We start from the raw sequence: 25,587 nt of genomic DNA, 5'->3' as shown, positions 1-25,587 counted from the left end.
CTGTTTGATCAACCAACTTGTGGACTCTGGTAACAGATGCTGGATATAAACCTCAATCAGAAGAACTTGTATAACAGCTGCCATTACTTTGACTTGCTCTCCTCTCACTCACTGTCCCTGCCTGTCTTCTCAGGACTGAGCTTCAGCAAGCTCACGGTCATCCATCTCCAGTCTCACCCAGACTTTGGATCTGCTTTACTCTACATCCCTTGGGGTGCTGTGTGGCTTATTAGCACAATGATAGCTGCATGGTGCTTTAAAAACCAATAAAAGGGCAGTTCTTGAGCCACGAGAAACTTACAGTTCCAAATTTGACATACCGGGGAGTGGGGTGGGGAAGAATCCAGGGGCTGGCAAGGTGGTAATTGAGAGAAATATTGTGAGAGGTGCATTTTGATAGCTCCTTCTTGTATTTAGGAAAAAATAATTCACTTCATTAGTTTGGAGATGCTGTCCAGAAGGGCTTGGATGGGTGTCCTGGCAGGAAGAGGGAGAGAGTTAGTAAGGTGCTAAGATCCTTGGATAAAAAGTGCTAGTTGAGTATTTAAATATTTCCAGTTTGTGACCTGAGGATGATCTTATTTCGTGTGTGCGTGTGCTGGGTAGCGCAGGTGGCGTGTCTATCTGACTGTTTCTCCAGTGATCTATTTCTAATAAAACTTGTTCTCTCTAGCTGGTCAGCTGTCTACAGATGATTTAAATTCTCTCATTGCCCATGCTCATCGTCGTATTGACCAGCTAAACAGTGAACTGGCAGATCAGAGAGTGAGAGAACAGCAGCACATTGAGGCAGCCCTGGAAAAGCAAAAACTGGAAGATAAGAGAGCACTTGAGACAGCAGTGGCAAAAGCACTAGAGCACCACAAAAGCGAGATCCAGATTGGCCAGGACAAAAAGGTACAGTAAGCACAGGGTAATTGGTCCTCCCATGCTGCTGTTTTCCAGTATGTTCTCTGCCTGCAGTGGAATTCACCAGTGAAGTCTGACATCTTCCAAGCTGCAAACTAATAGTGCGGCAGCTGGTTAGAAAACAGTAATATAGCTTTGGACATTGAAGCTTGATTCTCAAATGTGTGCGCAAATTAGGCTTGTAGGGGAAAAGTTTCAAAAGCCCATGAGTCACTTAAGTACTTTTGAAAACGTTCCATGTATAGTCAGCCACAGCTATTACACACAAATATGGGAATTTGTATTCATATATGGTCAGCAAACTGTAGAGAGTGCTTCCAAACAAGACATGAAATCTTGCATGTGTGCACTTCTGAAAAGCAGCGTGTAATCTTGGCTGTACTGAAGTTAACTGCAAAACTCCCATTAACTTCAGTAGGGCCAAGATTTCACCCAGGTTCTGGTTGTCCAAAGCTGCATTCGGATTGAGATCTTCATAGTTAAGAACTCCTCCTCCTCCCCCCCCCCCATTTGTTTTAATTGAGCTGTTTAGATCCAGGTTGTTGTGGCATTTGAAGAAAAGGGACCAGGGCTAGCTTGAGTGAACCGTTCACTGACGGGAAGCTCAGTACAAGAAAGAACTAGAAGTCCGTTGACTTCTCATGTGACTCATTAGTGCAAAAAACATTCAGGGATTGGGAAAACATATAGCCACTCCAGAAATAAGTGTTAGTGTCAAGTTTATAAGCAGATAAGCTGACACAGTGTGTATAGTTTGAAATAAAATATTGCAGATAGAGGAGGGGGGAAAAAAGTAGAAGCATTTTAATTTGAGACCCGATTGGGGACATTTTAGAATTTTTTTATGTATACTTTTATCTGAGCAATTTATTTTTCATGCATGTCTAAACTTAAAAGCATGCACAGTTAACTATCTGGCAAGTGTAGTCACTGGTTACTAGCATTAGGGGCTTTTAGCCATTAGAAAGACAAACCAACAGAGCAAGAGAACTTTGAAGGTATCTCTAAAACGTTGTTAATTTTAAAAATGTAAAGTTACATAGAGTCTTTATAAGAAGCTCAGTGATGTCAGGAATATGACCTCAAGAAAATTATCGTTGTGTTAATTTTAAATAACATCACCCTTGCTATCATCAAGCAGTTGGGAGATGAAGACTTATAGCTAGTGCCTGTTTATGTACAGATAGAAGAAGTCCGAGAAGTAATGGAGAGTGAAATGAGGACCCAGCTCCGCAGGCAGGCAGCTGCTCACACGGATCACCTAAGAGATGTTCTGAAGATCCAAGAACAGGAACTCAAACTGGAGTTTCAGCAGGTGAGGGAGGGGAGATCTATAATGAAATGGCCAGGGACTACATGGCATGGTATCTAGTTTGTGAAAGCCTTGGGAGATGCACATCACGTAAGGGTACCACTGGACAGCAGTCTTACAAATGCATCCTTCAGTACACTTTAATGCAGGCCATAGAATGAAGCCAATTATACTGAAAGGGGATGGAATACACAAACTCTTTGATCACTTCAGATTCTATTCCTTTTAATCTTTTTGATGGAAGAGGATTTGCTGATACTAAACAGCAAGTGCAATAGTATTTGGCTCTACTCTCAAGTTAGGGTGCCTGATTGCCAGGGCGATGTTGTATTTACTATAATGTGCGTTGTCTTTGGAAGGCATACAATAAACTGATCGGTGGTATTGTGTTCTAAAGGGTATAATTTTGATCTCTCTCCATGAAGTATTTGTTTACAGTGGTACTAGATTTATGTTAAGTTTCTTGTTTCAGAGCTTGTCTGAGAAGCTCAGTGAACAGGAAATGCAATTCAAACGCCTTACTCAGGAACAACTTGACAACTTCACTTTGGATATCAACACAGCCTATGCCCGGCTGAAAGGAATTGAGCAGGCAGTGGAGAGTGAGTACTGGAAAATGGGGCAGAAACATTTTGTAATGACTGTGATGTACCAGAGCACAATCCAGACTAGTGGGGCACTGTGTCACCCCTACCCTGCGCTCTTGGGTGCCTTGCAATACCTTGCTGTAGTAGTTCCTGCCTGGGCTGCTCACAAACAGCCTTCCAGCATGCTGGCCATATCCTCCGTGTTTGTGTTACCATAGCCTGCCAGCTACACCCTGGCTTTCACCAGGCTTGATTCTACTGCAGGGTGACCCCAACACCTCCCCCAGTCCCGGATCAGATCTTCCTCTAGAAAGGTTTATCCTTTACTGCCCAGCCCTTTCCTGGACAGCACAACTATATTAAGTCTGTTATTCCTTGAAGGCAATAATATGCCATCTTATTTTAAATGGAGTTACCCAGGCACTTCAACTTAAAAACACTGGATTAGATGAAACAGTAAAAGTAGTTTATTAACTACAAAGAGATTTTGAATGAGTATAAGTGAGGAGGCACAAAAGTCAGAAATGGTTACAAGAAAAAAAAGGTAAAACATTTACTAGGATCTACTTAAGAAACAATCTGGGTTGCAAAGCAAACCTTCTCACCACATGCTCCAGTAGATTACTGACCAAACTTTCAGGTCTGAACCCCTCCCCCACAGTCCAATGGCTGTTTTCCTTTTGTCAGGTGCGGAGAATGCGGTGGGGTGGGGGGTGGGGTTTGTCCCACGGGGTGTTTGTCCCTTCTTTTTATAGTTTCTCTCCTCTTGAAAATCCTTTCCAGCTGAGACCCGGGAGTCAGTCTATGTGGAAGACTATTCCCTACTGGGGTTTTATTTTTCACCTGTTTGAACTTCCTTTGTTTTCCCTCCCTGCTTGATGACGTTTATCACTTAAATGCAAAGTAAGGCAAGCACACATTCCTTCTTTTGTTTAGGACAGACCTGACTTCTGTCTGGTCAGGGCTGTGGGGTTTGGAACGTGTGTTTATTATACAGGGGAATCTTATAACTTCACATACAATGTTGCCACACATATTTTACCAGGACAATACTGACGTGCAAACTGTAAGGTATCATTTGAAAACTCGTCAGGAATACTCTGTAGAAAGATTCTTACAGTAGTGTGTAGGGTATGAACAGAGGGGTTTATTCCATGACAGTGACCCAAGATTGATGCCTAAGGACATATTGGCCACATAACTAAGTGACCTGTTTTTCCTAACGTGCTGAGCACTTCTGCCCTAGTGAGCCAATTCAAAGAGAATATAACCCTCTGCCAAAGTGTACTTGTGGAGAAGTAGCTCTCCTGCTTTTGAAGTGGCCGGCTTTCTCTAGACAGCTCGGGATAATAGCAGGTTTTGCACACCTCACTTCAGCAGTCAGACCCAATATTGTCCTGAACTGCTGTTAAGCCAGCCCATCCCACACCTCCAAAAGTAGATTGTGCTGTCTTTGAAAGTAAACTGATTCATGGGAAAGGGAACTAGCTTGTGCTTGTTAATGTGTTAAACTGGCCTATGAGGGTGCAGTTACTTTATAGTTACTTTACCTTGATGTGGCAGTTATATTGGGGGTGTGTGTCAATGTCAGTCTACGAAAACCTCCTTTCTGGGTTTATTCTGCAGGCCACGCAGTTGCTGAAGAAGAAGCCAGAAAGGCACATCAGTTGTGGCTTTCAGTTGAGGCTTTAAAATACAGTATGAAGACTGCATCTGGGGATAGTCCCACTGAACCATTGGAGTGTGCAGTTCAGGCCGTCAAAGCCAGCTGTTCTGACAATGCATTTACTGAAGCCTTAGTCTCAGCTCTCCCCCAAGAATCTTTGACCCGGGGAGTCTATAGTGAAGAGGCACTCAGAGCACGTTTCTATGCAGTCCAAAAACTGGCAAAAAGAGTGGCTATGATCGATGAAACCAGAAACAGCTTGTATCAGTACTTGCTCTCTTACCTACAGTCGCTTCTCCTGTTTCATCCTCCGCAACTGAAACCACCTGCTGAGCTCAGCCCTGAAGATCTGGACACATTTAAATTACTATCCTATGCTTCATATTGCATTGAACATGGAGATCTAGAGCTGGCAGCTAAATTTGTCAACCAGCTGAAAGGGGAATCTAGGAGAGTGGCACAGGATTGGCTGACTGAAGCTCGAATGACCCTGGAAACAAAACAAGTAGTGGATATCCTGACTGCATATGCCAGTGCAGTGGGATTAGGAACAACGCAAGTGGATTGATCTAGGCTAGGGATCTAGGATTATACTTTTGGAAGCAGTCTAATGCAGCAGAATTGTTTAAGTGCTGGGAAAAAATCAAATGATCTGTAAAGGGTTTGCAAACCAGGACCTTGAAAGGGGTAGAAAGAGTTATGTCTCAAACCACGGGTACTGTCCTGTCTCCTTGCACTGAGCTGTTGTATTTGTATTGGTTTCAGTTGTTATCATGACAGCAACCTTCAGGATGCTTTCTCTGCAACTTGTATAGCCATTTTGTTTCCAAGTTGTACTGATTGGGCTTGTGATCCAGCCAAAATAATGTTTGTAACCCACCATTATTGATTTGCCAGTTGGTGTCGTTGAATAAAACAAGATGTAAAACCCATGTCTCTTCTATTCAATTCTCTTGCTTAAATCTGTTACCAAATCCAAACAAGGGGCAAAAGCAGAAAGTTTCTATCAGTTCTCATAGGCACATAGGAGATTGCAGCATCTAACTGTACCAGAGCAGATCAGTGATGCAGGAGTTGGTATTAGTGGCCTGAAGCTGATGGTGGCAAACAGCTGCCACATCTCTCGGTAACTGTTAGTATATATTCTTGTTCTCACTGTAGGAATTTAAATTTATACCATCACTAGCCCTTGCCTTTTACCCTACATAGTATAACTGCTGATGCTTTGTATTTTAAATCCTTGAGTTAGTGCCAGGCTATGTACATAATCTAGAACTAAAATATCTTTGTGCTTGGGCAGTTCAAAACAAGCATCCTCTCACTATGTAAGGAGATACTTTAATTTAGTAGTCTGTTAAACAGCATGGTCTGTAGTTAGGACAGGAAGCTTCCAGATGTGTGCATAGTATTATCATTATCAATTGGTTTAACCAGAAAACATCTTGAAAAATATTGGATTAAAACTCATCCTGTGCCTCTGTCATGATAGATATTAAGTATGGATCAAACACACGAAACAGACATTCAGACTTGCAAGAAAATTCTGCTAGGTTTCCTGAATGCCTCCCTGTTCTGCATGTTCAGGACTCATTAGTGGTAAGAAACTTTCCTCCCTATATTTCACTTTGAAGTGTAATGTTAGTCTGGGTAGAATGTATCAGCTCTCTTTAACTTACCTAGAACCAACCACATTCATCAGTATCATGCAAGGTGTCCCAAACAAACTACATATATTTATTTACAAAACATACAACAGATTTAGACCGCTTACTGTATTTCAGTTCCAACATGGAAGATAGCGAAGTAGACCTGTTCAAGCCTTTATTTACCCTTATTCTATATGAACTAGTTCAAACACATCAATTTCCCCTTTAGTTCTGGCATGTTTTATTATACATTTCTGTATGGTTAACTTTGCCTAGTGCTTTAAAAATCAAAACACCTAGAAGTAGGATATTTACCTAGAACAGATATCTACAACCCTATCATAATAAATTCACATCCCCATATGAGCATTTCAATTCTCACCAACAAAAGTTGCTATTTACTGCTTCAGCTTCAAACATTTGGAAAGGTTTTTGTAGGCCCAGCAGTACTCCTATAGGAAAATCCCAGTTACACTGACTTACATGAACCAAAGAGCAGTGGCTGAATGATATAGTAGCAATCCAAGCTACTACTGCAACACTAGCTATATCCTCATGGTTGACCGATGTAAAGGCCAGCCATTCCTGTCACTGGCTGAGACAAAGTTAGAAACAACTGACTTGTTCCTTGCACTATTTTTTGTTTAGTCTAGCTGTAAATATGGCAATGGAGGACAGGAAGAAAGAATAGAGCTGCCCTCCTTTTGCTTAATCTAATCAAGTGTGACATGGCAGAGACTCTTCCTATGTCTGTCCAGTTTTCCTCTTATCCCCCTTACTTGTAATTAGTGTGTTTAGGCTATTCAAATTGTTGTAGAGGTGCATCTTCCCCTACTCCCTCTTAACTGTCACACTTCACTTTTAATCCTGCACTCAAACCCTTTTCTCTTTTCTGCTATTGCATGGTCAGTAGTGGATACATGGGAACTGCTTTAGTGTAGGAAGGAAGTACTGCTGAGCTTAACCTTTGCTATGCTGGTAGCTACGGAAGTGATCAAAAGGATGTTACAATGAAAAGAATTGATTAATTTGTGCCTTGAGGTTCTCCATACTACCCAACTGTGATCCTCTTCAATGAAAAGATTCATCTGAGAAGGCTGATTAAAAGACTGACAAACTCCCTCTTCCCACAGTGGAGCCTGGGAGGTTAAACTCTAGCCTTTGGTGTGGGTGTGTTAGGGACAACAATCCTAGTGGTATCAGTTAAAGGGAACTATCAAGATTTTCAAGGCAGCACTGCCCATGCATGCTAGAAGACAAGGTCAGTGTAGGCCTTTGCTGGAGGGTAGAAGCAGCATCTTTGAGTACAGCAGCCATGTACATTTTAAGGTGAGAATCACACCCCCAGGTTGCAGGGTAGCTGGAGCCTTATAGGCTCACAGTAGAGCAGCTGTCACAGTTCTGGCCTCTGGCCCCAAAGCCCATTCCTGAACCCAAGAGGGGTTTGGTACCATAAGCAAGTCCCTGGAGGAGTCTTCATAGATCAGCTCCATTGTGCTGCAGAGTAACTTATAACACTTAATAGACTGATTGCACAGGGCTGATAATGTTTCATGTAAGACAGTGAAACAGTAATTAAGGCTGTTTAAATTCACAGACTAAGTCAACAGAAAACAGGTAAGGTTCATGTAGATGTGGTCTAGTTCATAGCTGTATGTCTCTTCTCTAACCCCTGGACAAGTCACTAGGGGAGCATTTAACAGGGAAGAGCTTCCATCATCTCTTAGCTGGTTTGAGGATAGTGGTGGGAGGAGAGGTATTGCTGCAAGCAGAACAATACAAGCCTCTTATTCCTAGCGTCCTTTGGTCTGTCACGTCCAATGGAAGGAGAGGTGAGACATCATGAGTGCAGCTTTCCAAAGCAGCCCACACAGGCCATAGTAGTGAGAAACTGCTCCCATTCTTTGTTTCACAGGGAAAGCTAGAGAAACAGCTCCTAGTCGCTGTCGCTATCACTGCTTTGGGGATCAGCATGTTCCAGAGCCTTCCTGGGGAAAAAAGGTTCAATTTAACAGAGTTGAAACCCACTTGTGACACCGTTACAGAAAGGACAGTTCAGTGCACAGTATGCTACCACCACATTACGCCTCCACATATCCATGCTCCCTTCCAGAGGGAAATGAAGGAGACCACCCACTCCTAAGACTCATTTTGTAGCAGGAGAAGCAGGCTGGAATAGGAGCCAGACTAGATTGGGTTTCAAGAATAATTTCAGTTCTGCAATGCAACTTTCAGAGTAATGGTTTCCTCTCCTTCAGAGTCCTAAGGGTGACACTGATTTTTAGCTGCTCCAGTAGTTTTTTCAGATACAAGTCTTAGAGAGAATGTGGCCTTTTAAATGTCTCGCGTTTAAGAAACTAAGTCGACAAAGCCCACTGAAAGCATTATCTACTGGTAACATCTCCGGTTCACTGAGAGAAGACAGCATGTATTTTCAGATGTGGCTTGGGTGCCCAACGAGACACCATGTTCAGAGGTTGGGTACTCAGCACTACCTGATAAATTAGTTCCTTTTAAAGATAGTTTTACACTGGGCACCCAAAAAATCACTAGTCCCGTAAGCCCCCCCCCCCCTTTTTTTGGAGGGGGTTACTCTGACTAGACACAAAAGGGCCAGATTTTTATAAAGTCATTTAGGCAACTAAAGATGTAGACAAAGTCTCACAAAGGTGTATATCTGCAGCTATAGGTGCCCAAAGTGCCATCAAATGCCGCTTCACTATATCTCTGTTCAGTTTCCCCTGGTTTTGAGGATCCGTCTCTCAGCAACAGGGAAAAAGCGTTTTTGTTGTTTTTAAATGAAGTTTTATTATAACTACACACAAGCCGGAGACTCACTAAAACTTGAAATCTAATCACCTTAGTGAAGAAAGGTGCTAAGTTAGCAGTGTTAGGAGTAGAGCCTGGGATTAACATTAAGGTTTTCTGCAAGTGAGGCGGACTGGAGAGAAGGTTACAGCAGAGCTGTGTGTGGCATTCTGAAACCCAACTCTCCTGTAAGCCATTCGCAGAGAGGGACACAGATTTTCCTAGTTACTGCTGACAGTGGATATGGAACAACAAATACATAAAACAATCCATCTTACTTCTGCTCTTCAGACAGTTCAAACTCCTCTATCACCCTCCTTGCAAGCTTTGCAGTTGTAGGTAGACTGAAGGCAGCGGCCAACTTCACTAGCTCAACCGCCTTATCTGGAGCGTTGCTTTGTTTAGTGCAGGTCAAGACCTCGTTCATCACCTTGTCGCTACAAGTGAGAAGCAAAGAGTGAATGCTCTGCAGAGCCAGAATGCCTGGGTTGGGAAGGAATACGCTGAGCTCCAGGGTGGGGTGTCCACAGCACACACAAGCCCTCCGTAATTAACTTCACTTGCTGAGTTTCAACGCTTAGGAGATTTTCAGAAGTGTTCAGTCGGGCCTAATTGCTCTCCCTGAAATCAGTGGGAGTTTTAGCTTTGCCTTTAACGCAAGCAGTTAGGGAGGGCATTTTCAGAAGTGTTGGCCTAACTGAGGAACACACATTACTATACATGCAACAATGTGCGGAACCTCCCCCCCCCCCCCCGCCCCAGGCTGGGCTCGACCTCTCAGTGGTAGAGACAGAGGTACAGGAGCTTAGTGGCGTTATTTTTGAGCCCTGTTTAGAGATTGTTCTCACAGCCAGCCCCTCTCCCATTAGAGGAGTTGGAGCATCCTGCTTGAACGATACCAGAGGCACTGCTCAGAGTGGAGCCCTCTAAACTGACAGGCAGAGCCCTAGTCTCTTGTAGGGAGCTGCCTGTAAGAGGAAAGAAGGGGTAGGGGGGAAATTTGCCTTCTCTGCCTTCCCCAACAAGCTCAGCATGGAGGCACAAAACAGCTGGTTACAGCTCTGTTACTTCTGTAAAGGTACCGGTCTGGCAGGTGGCTGGGCAGACTCCCTCCTCTCCTGCTGGACGTTCGACTTGTTGCTGATAGGGAAGATGAGCTGGGGAGAAGCGTCTGCAGCAGCTACCAGAGAGATGAGTAGGACAAGGGGGTGCAGCTGGGCCACTTAAACCAAAGGAGCCTTTTCCTGTTCTACTGGCAGCTCTCAAGAAGCACCTTCCCTCCCATCACATTCAGAGCTGGTGGCCACTGAGGACTAACAGCCATGCTGAAAACTTCAGAATTCCCCTCCCTCCCCTCAGCACAGATTCCTGCTGGGGCTCTGACTTCGCACATCAGCTTGGGGGATTTCACTAGTGCAAGTGCTTTGAGATGTACATATGCAGGTGTGTGCATATTAAACACACATATCTAGGCAGGCTGGCTGTAATTACCAGAACTGATGCTTGGCCAGGACACCAGGGCCAACACACAGACTCCCATTGTAAGTATCAGCACACACCCCAATACTTTTCTGAGGTAAAGATCACACTGGTTTAAATGTGTTAATTTCTCTTAGGAGTTAAAATTTCTACTTTTAAATTAAGCTTCTTTCTAGAGCTTCTCAAAAGGTAACTAAAACCCCCCACTCTGGTCAGTTTCACTTTGAATGCTCTACCAAACATTTACCAACTGTAAAGTGATCAGTTCAGGAGCTGGTGTGATCTGAAGAACTCCAGCAGGAGCACCTATTGCTTTCAACTAGAGGGTCAAACGCTAAGTATGCTAAAATGTAAGACCATCAATCTTAACATAAGAATGGCCATTCTGGGTCAGACCAATGTGTCAACTAGCCCAGTATTCTGTTTTCTGACAGTGGCCAATGCCAGGTGCTTCAGAGGAATGAACAGAACAGGACAGTTTATCAAGTGATCCATTCCCTGTTGCCCATTCCCAGCTTCTGGCAAACAGAGGCTAGGGACACTTCAGGGTGATGTTGGTTGGGAGAGTCTCAGAGGAGCTGCTCTTGGTCTCTAGTGGAGAGTTAATCTGGCCCCACACTGACCTGTTGGGCTTGTTCGGCAACACACTTTGAGTTGTTAAGCCCATTCAATTATTTTATTACCCCATATCTCAAGAGTCTGACACAAGTGGGGGAAAAAGTCACAGCACCAGAATTTTAAAGTCTCAAGGATCTCACTCAAAACTGCCCCTTGACCATGTCCTGGGGCACAAAGAGCTCTCAGCACAGGTTTTATACTGGGTGAATGAAGAAACCCCTCACCGATCACCAGGGAGGCCAACACCCAAATGAAAAGTATCCAATTTAGGAGTTCTCTTAGGAAGTGAAGGTGTGAAAAATCACAGACTGCTACTGTCACCTAGAAACACAATGCAAGACCTCAACCAAAGTAGTGTGAGAGATCTGCCACCTGACATCGGACCACTAAATGAACTCACCTGGGGACTCTCTTGTTTTTTTTGAAAAGCTCCAGCACGTTCCTGTTTGAAGACGAAGAAAAAAAACAACAACTGAGGTTATAATGTCAGTCTCATTAAGGAAGGAGTGTCTTTGGTATACACATTTTGAAATATTCACTGATTTTATCTGCAGACTAAAATGATTAATTTATGTCTACCTTAGTCTTCAATATAGTAAGAAAAATGTCACTGCAGACATATATGCTGAGTGTGCACTTAAAAATAACCCCTTTCGCTTGAAAAAAAATTCAAACAGATGTAAATGTACAACTTTATATAAAGGCACCCACCTCCTGGTCTGTTCCCAAATGTACTGATCCAAGTGAATCAATGGGAGATTTGACTTGGGAGTTGGATCAGACCCCAAAATTGGGGACTGGACATTTGAAGCAACAACATTATTTTGAATTGAACCTCTTTATTATGGCAAAGTTAGAAGTCTTCCCCAAAAAAAAAAAATTTTTTTTTTTTTTTTTAAATAAAGTGCTCACAGACCCTAGGTTTTTTTGGTGCATTTACAAGATATCTGGCAGCATAAAGCATTTTGCATGTAAGCGAGTAGGCTATGAGTAGGATACTATGCCAGTCTGTGATTAAAATCTGAATTGGAGATATCAAGGATGCAAGCAGGACAAGAATTCATAGCAGCCACACACTTACCAGGCTTCTTGGATACTCCCCACCCTTGAGAACAGTATGGCAATGTTACCCAGAGCACTCGCTGTCCACTCTAAGGGGACCTGGTTCCTCTCTTGAGTTTCAAATATAGATTTGATATCTGCAGCACAGTTGGCAAATGACATTTGAGTCTGTGAAGAGATTACTCTATTAGCACCCAAACATCTGTAACTTGTGGGGGCATCTTGTTTACCAGTGAATTGTCTACCACACTTTCAGAATCAGAAAACATACCTCTTTTATAGGAAGACAGCTCCACCAGAAAGCTCTCAACTGGACGATTTTTAAACACCACAGCAACTGTAAGTCACTGTATACTAAGGCAAGAAAGGGGAATACTACCAGGTGACGTTCGGAAAGCTGCAGCAAGCTGCTTCACATTAAACCACTGGGGCCAGGCATGTTATGAGCATCTACGTTTGCACATTTTTTAAAAATAATCTCAATGGAGGAGATTTTCAAAAGGCACAAATGGCAGTTATGCATTTCAATCTCCGTGAACATCAGTGAGAGTTATGGAGCTAAATGTCATCTGTCCCCCGCCCAGTGAAAAACAGCTTCTCTCAGTAAGTCAGTTGTATATAATCTGTAGATTCCTCGATCTTACGATTTTTGAGTTATCTTGAGTCAAGTTCATTCCTGGTTTAACTCCACTGAAGTCAATGGAGTTATACCAAGAGGATGGAATTTGGCTGCTCATCTCTACAAATTCAGAGATGACAAACCCAGATAGAGGCCAATTTCATTCTAGGAGAGAGATCTATTCTTTGTGCATGGTCAGATATGGAGCCTGAACCCCTTTCCATTTAGAAGAGAATGAGTTGCTCGCAGGGCGTTCTTGTGAGGGGCCCACCCAGGTATTGGAATTCACTCCCCTCTCCCACCCTGGTCCCCAACAGGTCTAATGTACTGATTGTCAGGGCATGCTGCAAAGCCCACCTTTTTTGAGGATGGAGGCGCATGTTGAAAGCTGAAGCGGGTTTTGGGAGGATGCTGAGCTTATTTGCCATATAGTGAAACCTCAAATTAATAAAGGCACCTAGAACCCTTAATAGGAACTTTAGATTAATCTAAATATATAGGTTTGTGTTATTTGTGATCTCTATGCAGTGAATGGAAATCTAGGATTCTCTCTACATGACGGTTCTAGTTACTCTAATACTTTGCACTTAGTGTTAACCCCCCCCACCCCTGGACAGTAAAGTCAGGGTGACACTTTCACCCTCACTGATCACTTCATGAGCCTCACCTCCTGAGGGTGTATCTCCCGGGCCATCAGAGCCAACACCTCCTCCAACAGTTCGGGTCTTTTGCTAAGCTCAATCTGTTTGATCTCTGATTGAAGAAAGAGAGTGGTTAGCAATGGAGCCATTACTGCATTGGACACCCAACATTCCCTCCCAAGGAGCAAGCAGGACAATTTTTAATAGTACATTTAAGGAGCAGCTCAGATGTAGGCACCATTCTCATGTAAATGTTCTCACTTTTCCCACCACACGCAGGACAAAAACATTTACATTCAGCTCCCATAATGCAGCTGAGGTCCGTACCCCTGCGCCAATCATCATTGCTGATTTAAAGGGAGAACCATGTATTTTCCCCTTCAATGAATAGTTCCACTAGTTGTACAACCTCTGTTGTCCACCCTCCCTTTAACCACCATCCTAAGATGTCCTGATGTTGCACTGCGAGGCTATCATGGCTGTGAGCCTGTGTTCTGAAGATCCAAGCAGGACAAACATCACAGCATCATGATATTGTACTGCAATAGTTTGTGGCTCTCACCGTGGAGGCATTTAAGTGGCTCTCCAAGGACTAGTATGCTGCCTTACCCCTTTATCAGGTGAGCTGTATGGTCAAGCCTTAGGTTACTATAGTCAACCAAGAAACTAAGCTACCACTAACCTTTCCAAATCTGAGGGACCATTTCCAAATGGTTGGCTGTGTCCAATGCTTGAAGGAGATCCCACATTACTTGAGCATTTGGGTAGAAGAGCTGATGAACAGAGACAGCAGTTTAGCCTGGTATGATTGCCTTGCTCTCCCAGATTTATATCGTAAGCACTAATGCTGCCCAGATACATGGAAATACCATCTTACCGAAGGGACCAGTTCTTTATACCACTTGAATATGACATCGAGTTGTTCCATCATACACACCAGAGTAAAGAACTTTGTACTGCAGAAAAGAGAAAAAAATGTAGGCTATCAGAACTCAGTAGTAATTAGATTGGCTGAAATGGATAGAAGCAGGACCCGTAAATAGCAATGATCAGATCTGAATGAAGTAACATTTCCATGACTAGCACTAAATTGGACATTAAACACCATCAGTTTTGAAGAAGCAATGTTTTTGGTGGGTGTGACCCTAAGAACCCTCAATGCCATCTAGCAAAGCGTTCACTGTTCTGTAACAGCAACTCCTATCAGGCCTGACAAACTCACTACACCTAACACACTGCTCTCATAGTATTTACCCAGAAAGGGTCGTGAGTTGTCTAATGGAAGCTTATGTCATACTTATCCTCCTAATCATTGTGTGATGTATGGTTTTGTCAGACAAAGAGACGTGGAATCCACCCTGTCTCTGATGGAAATTAAGCCAACACAAAGCAAGCCCAATTTGCATGAAAAGTCAACAGGAATAACAGATTGTTGAGGGGAGAGAAGGAGAGGTGAACTCAACACGGGAGAGCACCTCGGGGAGTCATCTGACTCTGTGAACAAAAACAATGGATTTGGGGGCACCAGAACCCCTCCTGCACTCGAAGGGGTAACCAGGCAGCGTGGCTGCATTCATGAAAACAGGATCTAACCAACCTACGCTGAAATACTGCAGAAAAGGCTTAGGTGAGATGAGACGACTTTAGACAAGGATTGTTTGCAGGGTTTTTGTAGTTGTGCTGGTTCCAGGACAAGAGAAAAGGGAAAAGGTAGGTGAGATAATCTTTTATTGTACCAACTTCTGTTGGCGAAAGAGACAAGCTTTCAAGCTCCCAGAGCTCTTCTTCAGGTCTTTACACAAGGACTGCAGCCTGTTAAGTGTCAGTCTCTAGAAAGAATGTTACAACTTTTGCTTTAGTTGTATTATAAACTGAAAGGACTAATGGATCCCAGAGAACATGGCTAGGCTAGAAGGTTTGATGCATGTTGTTTTATGGTAACAAACTACACCTAGAAGGGGAGTGGTACTGTCAAGAACATCACATGTGCTGGTTTGATCAGAGACCAAAGGTAAACTGAGACAGTGGATAGGCCAGACATAAGACTGGGTGAGCCCTTGCCTCACCAAGAGTTTTTATGCTTCCTCTATTCTGGCCATGAAAACGTGCTGGGTGAAAAGACAGAACTAATTTTCCTATAATGTAAGTGGAGCTGTTTAGGGGAAGTGATTTCAAAACACTGAATCTGATGTCCTTTCAAAATTATTTATTCTCCACATTTAGTCTGCTAGCAGTTATGGATCTTAATCAGCCTCCTGTATATTTTAAAAAGCTTTCATTTTACTGTTAGATGAAAACCACAAGTAAGCTATCTCTACTCCTACTCAAAAGGATAGACTTAAAAAGTTATCTATATTCTAGCTGATGCTCAAGAAAGTCTCCTTCTGCATAAAGAATAGTTCAATTTTCAAATCCTAATTTATTAAATATTGGTTTATGTTTATGTAAAATGAGGACAGTGTTCTTAATGCATTAATGGTATTAAATGTAGCTGCACGAAACTTACCAATAGAAAGACTGTTTCTGTGCATCTCCTATAAGTTTCCAGTTGTCTCCTGTCTCCAGTACCTTATGTAATCTATATGCAAGCGCAACATCCTTAAGACTGAAGCACTGCAATAAACAAATGCACATTTAAGTTGCTCAAATACAACACTTACATCGCATCCTTCTATGCATGGCTTCAGCGCTATTTACAGAGTCAATCAGCTGATAGTGAAAGGAAAGTTTAAAGATAAGATGTGAAGAAGCAATTCAGTGTAGTGATCAATTAACTGTTTCCTTGACCTAAAACAAATCACTTTGGCTGGCGTCACTTAAGGGCAAGTTAAACAAGTGGGTGTGTGCGGATTTTTGGACAGTGTCGAAGTGATCAGAAAACACGGTGGGACAGAGAAATACCGGGAAAAAAACAAAACAAAACAAAACAAAAACCGTATCCCTTTATCTGTATTGCATGCTGGCAGTTGCCTAGAGCATGGCAGATGGATTACTGATTCAGTGACTGACAGGGGAGGAAGAGCATTTCAGACTGGGAGGTACAAATGAAACAGTGGGGAAATGAAAGACTACTGGAGGCAGCCAAGGCTGGTGGAACTGAATGAGCAAGGAAGGCAAATAGTTGAAGCTAGTCTGTACAGTAGGTCTGGAATACCCAGAGGCAATTCTAAACTAGATTTATAAGCCTACAGGAAGGCAATGAAATAGAGGAACTCGTTCAAAGTGTTAAATACGAGCAATGAATACTTACTATTCGCATCGCATTGACAAAGAACTTGTCTGAAAGGAAAAAAAAATCCAGTCCATTAATGTCTAGTTTTGAGAAATACTAACCCCCCCCCCTCTAACAGGGTTTCACACGAGATGGAAGAGGCTTTTCCTGTTATACAGAAGCCTTTGTAGTTAAGTAGCTGGGACTCCTGTATTACACTTTTAGACTCAGGCTAGAGATCTGTTCAGCTAGCTAGCTTTTAGGAGAAAGATCTCTGCAGAGGACTCCATATTCAGGAGTAGGGCAGCTTTGTGAAAGCTACATTCACTTGTTTGCTTCAGGACAGTATTTTCAGAGTCAGGCCAGTAAGAAGAGCCACCTGCTTCCCATCTCTAGAGCCTCCAGGAACACATATGTAAAGGCAGTCACTTGCCCAGACTCCTTTCTTCCCCTTTCCTGGGGTACACACTAGAGCAGTGTTTCTCAAATGCGGCCACCGTGGCCGCATGCAGCCACCAGGGGCTTTTCTTGCGGCCACAGCCTCCTGGGCTGTGATGTGGGGGAGGGCAAAGTAGAGCCCCCTCCGCCTCCCTCCTGGATGCTGGGGCTAGCAGCAGGGGTTTGGCCCTGCCCCTCTCTGGAGTCACCTGGGACACAACACTGTAGGAGCAGGCAGGCAGCAAGTTCCCCACTTTCTCATGGGTGGCGGGGCTCAGGCTTTGGGCTTCAACCCTGGGGTGGCAGGCTCTGTCCGTGGGGCTTCAGGCTCCAGCCCTTGGCTCTGGCTGCGCAGTGGCAGGCCCCAGGCTCCGGCCACATGGCTTCAGGCTGTCCCTGGACCTCGTCTTCCGGCCGCGGGGCTTTGGGCTCTGGCCACAGGGCTTCAGGCTCCAGCCCCCCACTGCCTTCCTCAGCCCCATCTCTCCTGGCCCCCACTGCCTCCCCCAACCCTCCATCCATGGTTTAATTTGTCCCCAGGCTTGCCAGGGCTGATTAAGTCTGCTGTGAAAAGTGATACTTGTATGTTTGTTAATATCACTTTTCACAACAGACTTACTAGCTAGCAATAAATACATTACAATGCTTTGGATGTGTATATGTTCATATTTATTGGTTAGCTTTAGGATAAGCTAAGTGTTTTAGGAAAAAGTGAGATAGCGGCCACAAGCAAGAGTTGGTGGCCGCAATCTGAGGCCACCAAAAATTTTGTCCTGAGAACCCCCTGCACTAGAGCATGTACAACAGTTGCCTCCTCCCCCTTTGCCTACATCCTTATCCACTCTTCATCACTAACAGACTCCTAAAGTAGCAAGGAAACCACTCCCCTTCCACCTCTGATAAATGGGGAAGCCACTGGAGAGGGGAAAACCATTCAGTCAGGGAGTATGGAGAAGAGCAACAGCTGTGCAGACCATCTGTGCATGGGCTGGAGAAGTCTTCCTGGCAGTTTTTAAAAACAAGTTTAATGTAAGATTGTGCAGTTTGTGCTCTAAATTCAGGTAGTGACTGAAATCATGGCTGTATGTGGACAGCAATATGGATGAAAGAATCTAACTGAATTGCCTTTGGGAGTTGTATTAGGCTCACTGTGGCAAGGCATTGAAGAGTTACGATGCCTTTTTAGGATAGAGAAGTACCATCCTGCTATTAAAATGTTTAGACTATCCACCAGCTATCTGCATTATAACATACAAATCCTTTGGGATACAAAGTCAAGATCTTGCAGAGAACATTTTAAATTGCTGTGTGGTTTACAAGGGCAAGAGTGAATATATATACACTGCAATGCATTCCAAAGGGGCAAGACTCCATTTTAGTGGAAGTGCTAAGTTTAGAGGAATGGCTGGAAGTCTCCAAAAATAAGCTGAGAAATATTATGCACCGGAGAAGTGTAAGAACGATTTGTTGTTGGTTTTTTAAGAGTTTAATTAAAACAGCTCAGACTAGGCACAAGTCTCATGTAAATATTCTCAGATGCCCCACTACATGCAGGACAGAGAAACATTTACATTCAGCTCCCATGATTCAGCTGAGGTCTGTACCCCTGCGCCAATCATCATTGCCTTATTCAAAAGTGATATTTCTTTTGTGATTCCAAAGGAACATTAAGAGCAGTATGGAAGAGTCAGAAAAGTGCTAGTTTTTGTTCAGCTACATGGTCTTTTCCTTCAGTGATCATTACTAGCATTTCACTCAGTCTATACCATGTCTGATATGAATGAGTGTACTGAGTAGCTCTAAATGTGAAGTAAGACCATCCTTATGGTCTAGCCACAGTGCATTAGGCTGCCACACAGCAGTCAGTTTGGGATGAGACTCTGTGTCCTTAGTTCCTGGGACACCATGAATGGAAGGGTCACAATCCCCGCAGGAAAAGCATCTGTCTGGGTCACTCTGTGAGTCCCCTGCAACCAACATAAGGAGCTGTGCTGAAAGACAGCAGAAGCAGTGTGGGGAGTGGAGTGAAAAACCAGTGTAGAAGGGCCAACACTTTAATGTAAAACATTAAGGGCTTGTCTGCACTTAACACACTGCAGCTGCGTTGATGTAATGCTTCAGTGTAGACACTGCCTATGCTGATGGCAGGGGTTCTCCCACTGGTGCAGGTAATCCACCTCCCTGAGAATTCTTCCATCGACCTAGCACAGTCTACATGGGGACTTCGGTCAGCTTCGCTACGCTGCTCAGGTGTGAGGATTTTTCACACCCCGGAGTGACATAGCTGAGCGGATATAATTTTCTAGGGTAGATCAGCCCTAAGACTAAGAGGAGAAAATGTGGCAGACAGATCATCTGCAGATTAGTTTTCCAGGGTGAAGAAAGTTTCTAGCAGAGTAGCCTAGTGGACTACTAAACATGTAGCAATCCACATTTGTCAGAAACACACTTGTTGAGGCAAATATAGTAAAGTACTAGTTTCTTTTCTACAGCACATGCTTCAAAATCTAATTTTAGAACTAATTTGTTCAGCCCATCTGACATTTCCATTCACTGATCAAATTTGCCCAGTACAGCAATAGCAACAAGACACCTGGGACATTCTGAATCTTTGCCCCTCCTCACCTATCACAAACTAGAGTTGTTTGAAGTACTGCTTTCCACTAGGCTTCATTTTATACAATTTTATACTAGTCACACAGTTCTGCAATCAAAACCCATCTAATATCAAGGAATGCAGTGACTTTCTGGAAATGCTAGCAGACATTCTTCTCCAGAAGTGTGCGGTGCTGCTCCACCGCTTGCTCCTCTCGATACTATCCCACAAGAAAGGAAATGCTGTGTCAATACTGTGGAGCACCTTCAAGACAGCTGGTGTTTTGTGCTCCACCCCATCAACAAATACTGTACTATATTTAGTCAGAGGTGGACAAATTAGTAAGCTACTAGCTCAGGATACCCTTAATTTATCTATGCCTGCTGGACTTATTTGCAGTTCACTGGACAGCTCGCCCGCGTTTATTACATCAGAAGAGAGAGCAAGTTGTTAGATATACCAAATTACTTACCATCGTCTGGATCCCGAGCAACAAAAGTCTTTCCTTCAATTTCATCCATCACTTCATAGAGGAGTTCCATTGAGCCTGGGGCAGATATGACAGCATGACAAACATATATACAACTTTCAGATCTCCGTTGTGTTACACAGTTCATTGACAGGGTATGTCTAGCAAAAGCACCATGGAAATGGAACCAGGTGTTGGGACTCTGAAGGCAGCTCAAGTAACAGTTCTTTTTTCTCCCTCTCACCATGGTTTTGCTGCTCCAAATCAGCTGCAGTTTTGTTTAAATTAAAAGTTGCCCAACTGACATTGGATTTACATAACACAACAGGATGGCTTCAGAAATGTAGACATTTCCTAAAAGACCAATTCAAGACCCCTACCCAAAGGCCAAGCAAACAGAACTTAAGGGCAGGGGATTTGCCACACCGGTTGATGGGATGAGCAGACAAAATCCAACCCACTCAACCACAGATACCAGTGCAGCTGTCCCACAAACATTATTACAGCCTGTGAACTGTAGTAGTGACCACTGCAATCTTTCCTTCCCCACCCTCAGGGATTTTGGCTAGTGGACCATGTGGTGGTGGATTCCACAGGTCAGACCTCTGCCTTTCTCCCACCCATGCTACACAGAGTACCATATACAGCACTGTTCCCGAGTAGCAGGGGATGCAGAGTCCCTCTGCCCTGCCTATCCCATGTCCAGTGTAGTGCTGTGTTTAGGGCTTGCAATAGTGTAGGATTTTCCGACTAATGCATGATCATAACCCAATCTTCTATTTGCTGATCTCCATGTGGAAAGCGTATCTCTTCTGTCCCCACAGAAAGTTCGCCAGAGAGAAGAAGCCTCCCCTCCTTAACACAGGATAGGAGCCCCCTTAGCTTTTTCTAATGAGCTATTTGGGCAACGCAACAATCAGAGAGGCAATGCACATGATCCTTGCAAGATAGCTGCATGGCATGACAGTATTTTCAAATCATCAGACTGCTGCTTTCATCCAAGCCACTTTTAGGCACTCAGAACAGTTCGTAACTAAGACACTGAGCAAGTTTATATTGTACGTACCGGATTTATAAAATATATCAAGGAGATGTTCAAATGTTGCAAGGCTGGGTTCTGCAATGTACAAAGACACTGAAGTGAGCCTGGTAAATGGAGGTAGGCAAAGCTTTACAACTGAACTCTAAAGTAACAGCAAAGAGACACTGCATAAAGAAATTTCATATTTTGTCTATTAATACCTGTGTATCTGCTAAAGATTTATTAATAGCAAAGGTTTCTCAGAGACTGAAAAATAAATAAATAAATAAAACTAACATGGACCTAGAGATGACATTAACATATTATTTTACCTCTTCAATCAGTGGAGTAAAAGAAACCATATTTAGAACTTGTGTAGTTAATAGTCCATTTGACTATTCCTAACACACACGGAATCCTATGTTACACATTACAGATGTACAATTATTCATAGATTAAGACCTGAAGGGACCCACTGCTCATCTAGTCTGATCTGTTTCAGTCAGTAATTCTTGCATCAAGCCCACAACTTCTGGTTAAAATAGAGCATTTCTTTTAGAAAGACACCAGTCTTGTTTTAAAGATTTCATGGGATACAGACTCCACGTCTCTGGAAAAACTGTTAATAACTATTTACCCTCACTGTTGAACATACATTCAAACTAGAAATAAGGTGCATCGAGCTTCAGCTTTGAGCAAGTCTATATCATTTTGCCTTTTTCTGCTAGATTCACATGCCAGTTATCAGAATCTTCTTCCCACATAGGCACTTAGACCATGAGCATGTCACCTCTGAACCTTTTCTCAGGTAAACTAAATAGATTCAGCTTAGGTCTCACTGTGAAACAGGATTTTCCAGTCCTCAAATCAGTCCTGTAGCTTTTTCCCAGCATCCTTTTTGAAGTGCTAAGTGAATCTCATTTAAAAAAAAAAAAAAGCAGATTTGTTTAACACGACCTCCTTTTCTATCAAACCACATTGCTACAACATTAGTTCTTGTTTGTCTGCATTATTTTTACAAGTTAGTTTATAAGCAAACCAAGAGGCATTAAAACCCGAACTGCAGGAACTTCTGCAAAGATCTGAAAACTGTAATCTGAAATAAAGCATACTTATAGTATAGTAGCATCTTACGGCCCCAGTTTAGATCAGAGCCCATGCACTGTACAAACACATAGCAAGAGAAAATTCTTTCCCTGAAAAATGTAGAATCTATCTAATAATTATGGATAACTGTATTATATAGGTTACAGAGTGGTGCAAATTTCCCCTAATTTGTTTATTTACAAATGACACTTGCCTGAACCAGCGTGAGGCTTGATCCTGCAATCTTTACAAGCCCCAAACTCTCACGGGCTTCCAAGATTACAGAATTGAAGCCCCTGGTTTTAAACATGCAAAGCAGTATTCCTGGCACACGTCACAAAGTTTTAAACTCTCAGAAGCTTGTCTTTCTTTGGTCAAGCCTATGATATATTAATCATTTGTACAGTACTTTACAATTAAGAATTAAGACTGGAATGGGACTCATGAGAGTCAGGTTCAATTCCAGGCTCTGACACTGATTTGCCAGGTTACTTTACCTCTGTGCCACAGTTTCCCTCATCTGTAAAATGAAGATAATTATACTGACTAGCTTTGTAAAGCACTTTGAGATCTATGGAGGAAAAGCTTTATGTAAGAGACAGGCATAACTAAATTATGCCCTGCCTCAAAACTCCTCCGGCCATCACCCTAAAGTTTGCTATTTTGGAAGTACCATTAGGAATATCTAATAGAGTCTAGGGCTCTCTCTTACCTATGTTAAGTGCTTTCATTTCCCTCAGTATCTTTAGGGAGATACTCTTGCCCACACCACCACATTTCCTCAGGGTCTTCAAAACAGCATTAAAAGTTAACAGATTTGGTTGCACCTTCTGTTGAACCATGTGCTTCAGCAAGTCCTATACCAAGAAAAAAAGATAAATAAAACCACACTGCTCTGCATTTTACTCACCACAATTCAGCACTTCTATAGAATTGCAGGTGTCTCCCCTGTCTTTATATTTCTGTTCCTCAGCCAGTGGATGATTTTTTTTTTTTTTAAATTAATGGAGATATCCCATCTCCTAGAACTGGAAGGGACCTTGAAAGGTCATCGAGTCCAGCCCCCTGCCTTCACTAGCAGGACCAAGTACTGATTTTGCCCCAGATCCCCAAGTGGCCCCCTCAAGGATTGAACTCACAACCCTGGGTTTAGCAGGCCAATGCTCAAACCACTGAGCTATCCCTCCCCCTGTACATTTACTAACGTATTATCTAGTCTTGGTTTAGATTTCCCAAATTATGGGGCTGCGATAAATTTTCTTGGGTGACTATTCCAATCTAATAGATCTCAGCTAAAAAGTTTTTCTGATACTCATCTTAATTTTCCTTCTGGATAGCATCCCGTTAGTCAAAACCAGACCCTCTTATGTTATCCCAAATAATTTCATCTCCCTCCATAGTTTTTATTCCTTTCATATATTTGTAGACAAATTCAGTGCAGAACTTTTAGAATGCTTGCTCACATTCCATCTTAATTCCATACCCATTGCATTGATTGGCTATTTCCTAAAGGACACACAAATCCCTCGCAAAACAATATGAGGATTTTTTTTTGCGCCACTGTTCTACAAAAATTAGTATTAAACTGGAGTACTTTCTCTGCAAGCACTAATTATATTAGCACCTCATTAGAAAGCTTTTATTTCTAGTATTATTCAAAACACACTTTCATTTACTTCAAACAAAACCCGCCTCCAGCCTCTTCCCTCCCTCATCCCTTTCTCCTTACTTCAACAAGTTCCCATCTTTCAATGTAGTTTTCTTTCACTTCTCGGACTGCTAAAATTAGGGCATTGAAGGTGTACACATCAGCTGGAAGATTTAAGAAAATTCATTTCACAGTGAGCTTGTATTTTACTAACAAGTACATCTTTATATGGGAGTTTATCGCTTATTGCTAACATGGCTCAGTGCTAGGCAAAGTTTTCATGTGAACTTGTTTCCAGGCAGCCAACCACATGTTCGTCACACTGGAAATAAGCAGAGTTCACATTCAGCTCCCATGATCTAGCTGAGGTCTGTACCCCTGCACCAATCATCATTGCCATGGAAGAAGAAATAGCCAAACAAAATTAGAATATTTTACAACATTCCAGAAGAATGGATTTTAAGTAACAGAAGATGCATTACAAACCAATCTGTCAACTATTACAGAAAAACAGGAGACTGAAAGACACTCACCGGTGTGCCTGTCATTCAGCAAGTCTGTGTACATATCATGAGCCCTCTTGCAAGCCCCATGCTGAGAGAAGACAAAAACGTTTTAGAGATACTGACATAGTAAACTGGAAATGAGCCAAACAAAAACGGATATCCTGTGGAGATAACTGTACCTTCACCATTCCTCTGATCATTGTGCAATAGGAGTGTGCATTTCTCTCTGGCATTAGGTTAAATATCCTTTCGGCATTGTTGTTCTCCCTAAACTCAATAAAGAGTAGAACATTAGACAGGAAGTCTAGGAGGAAGAATAAGTAGTTTGTGAACTGTTTTGAATTGGAGAGTTCCATGAAGAATACCCTCAGGAAAGGAATCTAACATACAACATCTGTAGTTTGCTGTATTTTACAGAAGAGTAGGGACTTCTGGGATCCAGGACAAATTCTAATTTGGATAATTCTATTTTACCTAACAAAACTTATCTGGCAGCATCAATTGAAGTTGGTATTATTCTTCACTTCTTGTCATCCATTGAATACCCACTGTGTCCCATACAGAGCTGACAAATGTGATTTCTATTTGTAATTCAACTTCTAAATCTTAAAAATCACGTTGTCTAGGGATATTTTTACGGTGACCAATGCCATGGCAACTGAGCATAAGAACATAAGAATGGCCATACTGGGTCAAACCAATGAGTCCTTCTAGCCCAGTATCCTGTCTGACAGTGGTCAGTTCCAGGTACTTCAAAAGGAATTAACAGAACAGGGAAATTTGGAGTGATCCATCCCGTCATCCAGTCCCAGTTTCTGGCTGTTGGAGGTTTAAGGACACCCAGGGCATGAAGTTGCAACCCTGACTATCTTAGCTTACGCCCATTGATGGACCTATCCTCCATGAACCTATTTAATTCTTTTCTGAACCCAGTTATACTTTTGGCAATCACAACATTCCCTGGCAACAAGTTCCACATGTTGATTGTGTGTTGTGTGAAGAAGTACTTCCTTTTGTTTGTTTTAAACCTCTGCCTATTAATTTAATTGGGTGACCCCAAGTTCTTGTGTTATGTGAAGAGGTAAATAATACTTCCCTATTCACTTTCTCCACACCATTCATGATTTTATAGACCTCTAGCATATCCTCCCCCACCCAGTCATCTCTTTTCTAAGTTGAATAGACCCAGTCTTTTTAATCTCTCCTTGTATGGAAGCTGTTCTATACCCCAATCATTTTTGTTGCACATCTCTGCCCCTTTTCCA

General features: G+C 42.7%; 2 protein-coding genes and 3 non-coding genes across 9 annotated transcripts in view; 1 reads left to right on the top strand and 4 right to left on the bottom strand.

Moving 5' to 3' along the window:
- IMMT (inner membrane mitochondrial protein) overlaps positions 1–5,406 on the top strand; it is a 34,576-nt gene extending 29,170 nt beyond the window's left edge. For all 5 annotated transcript variants that reach the window (XM_024212691.3, XM_024212689.3, XM_024212688.3 and 2 more), the window contains 4 exons: positions 674–897; positions 2,093–2,224; positions 2,694–2,823; positions 4,435–5,406. In XM_024212691.3, the coding sequence (XP_024068459.2) occupies positions 674–897; positions 2,093–2,224; positions 2,694–2,823; positions 4,435–5,042 (1,094 nt within the window). In that variant the 3' untranslated portion in view covers positions 5,043–5,406. The remainder of the gene's footprint in view (positions 1–673; positions 898–2,092; positions 2,225–2,693; positions 2,824–4,434) is intronic.
- A 781-nt stretch (positions 5,407–6,187) lies between these two features.
- The window catches only part of PTCD3 (pentatricopeptide repeat domain 3), a 31,519-nt gene continuing 12,119 nt past the window's right edge, over positions 6,188–25,587 (bottom strand). Inside the window, exons 10-24 of the mRNA XM_026648101.1 lie at positions 24,502–24,589; positions 24,350–24,410; positions 23,898–23,980; positions 22,881–23,025; positions 21,128–21,178; positions 20,065–20,139; positions 16,598–16,626; positions 15,854–15,960; positions 14,225–14,303; positions 14,030–14,120; positions 13,374–13,459; positions 12,107–12,255; positions 11,426–11,467; positions 9,207–9,365; positions 6,188–8,108 (exon numbers count right to left, since the gene is read on the bottom strand). Coding sequence (XP_026503886.1) covers positions 8,057–8,108; positions 9,207–9,365; positions 11,426–11,467; positions 12,107–12,255; positions 13,374–13,459; positions 14,030–14,120; positions 14,225–14,303; positions 15,854–15,960; positions 16,598–16,626; positions 20,065–20,139; positions 21,128–21,178; positions 22,881–23,025; positions 23,898–23,980; positions 24,350–24,410; positions 24,502–24,589 — 1,297 coding nt within the window. The 3' untranslated portion in view covers positions 6,188–8,056. The remainder of the gene's footprint in view (positions 8,109–9,206; positions 9,366–11,425; positions 11,468–12,106; positions 12,256–13,373; positions 13,460–14,029; positions 14,121–14,224; positions 14,304–15,853; positions 15,961–16,597; positions 16,627–20,064; positions 20,140–21,127; positions 21,179–22,880; positions 23,026–23,897; positions 23,981–24,349; positions 24,411–24,501; positions 24,590–25,587) is intronic.
- On the bottom strand, positions 13,567–13,698 carry LOC112115573. The gene has a single exon (XR_002908833.1). It is a non-coding gene; the product is annotated as a small nucleolar RNA SNORD94 (small nucleolar RNA).
- Positions 18,492–18,624, bottom strand: LOC112115574. Its single transcript, XR_002908834.1, has one exon. It is a non-coding gene; the product is annotated as a small nucleolar RNA SNORD94 (small nucleolar RNA).
- On the bottom strand, positions 24,071–24,216 carry LOC112115575. Its single transcript, XR_002908835.1, has one exon. It is a non-coding gene; the product is annotated as a small nucleolar RNA SNORD94 (small nucleolar RNA).

Source organism: Terrapene carolina, unplaced genomic scaffold, assembly GCF_002925995.2.
Source record: "Terrapene carolina triunguis isolate 2854851 unplaced genomic scaffold, T_m_triunguis-2.0 Scaffold66, whole genome shotgun sequence".
NCBI lineage: Eukaryota > Metazoa > Chordata > Testudines > Emydidae > Terrapene > Terrapene triunguis.
This window is presented reverse-complemented; position numbering and strand designations above follow the sequence as displayed.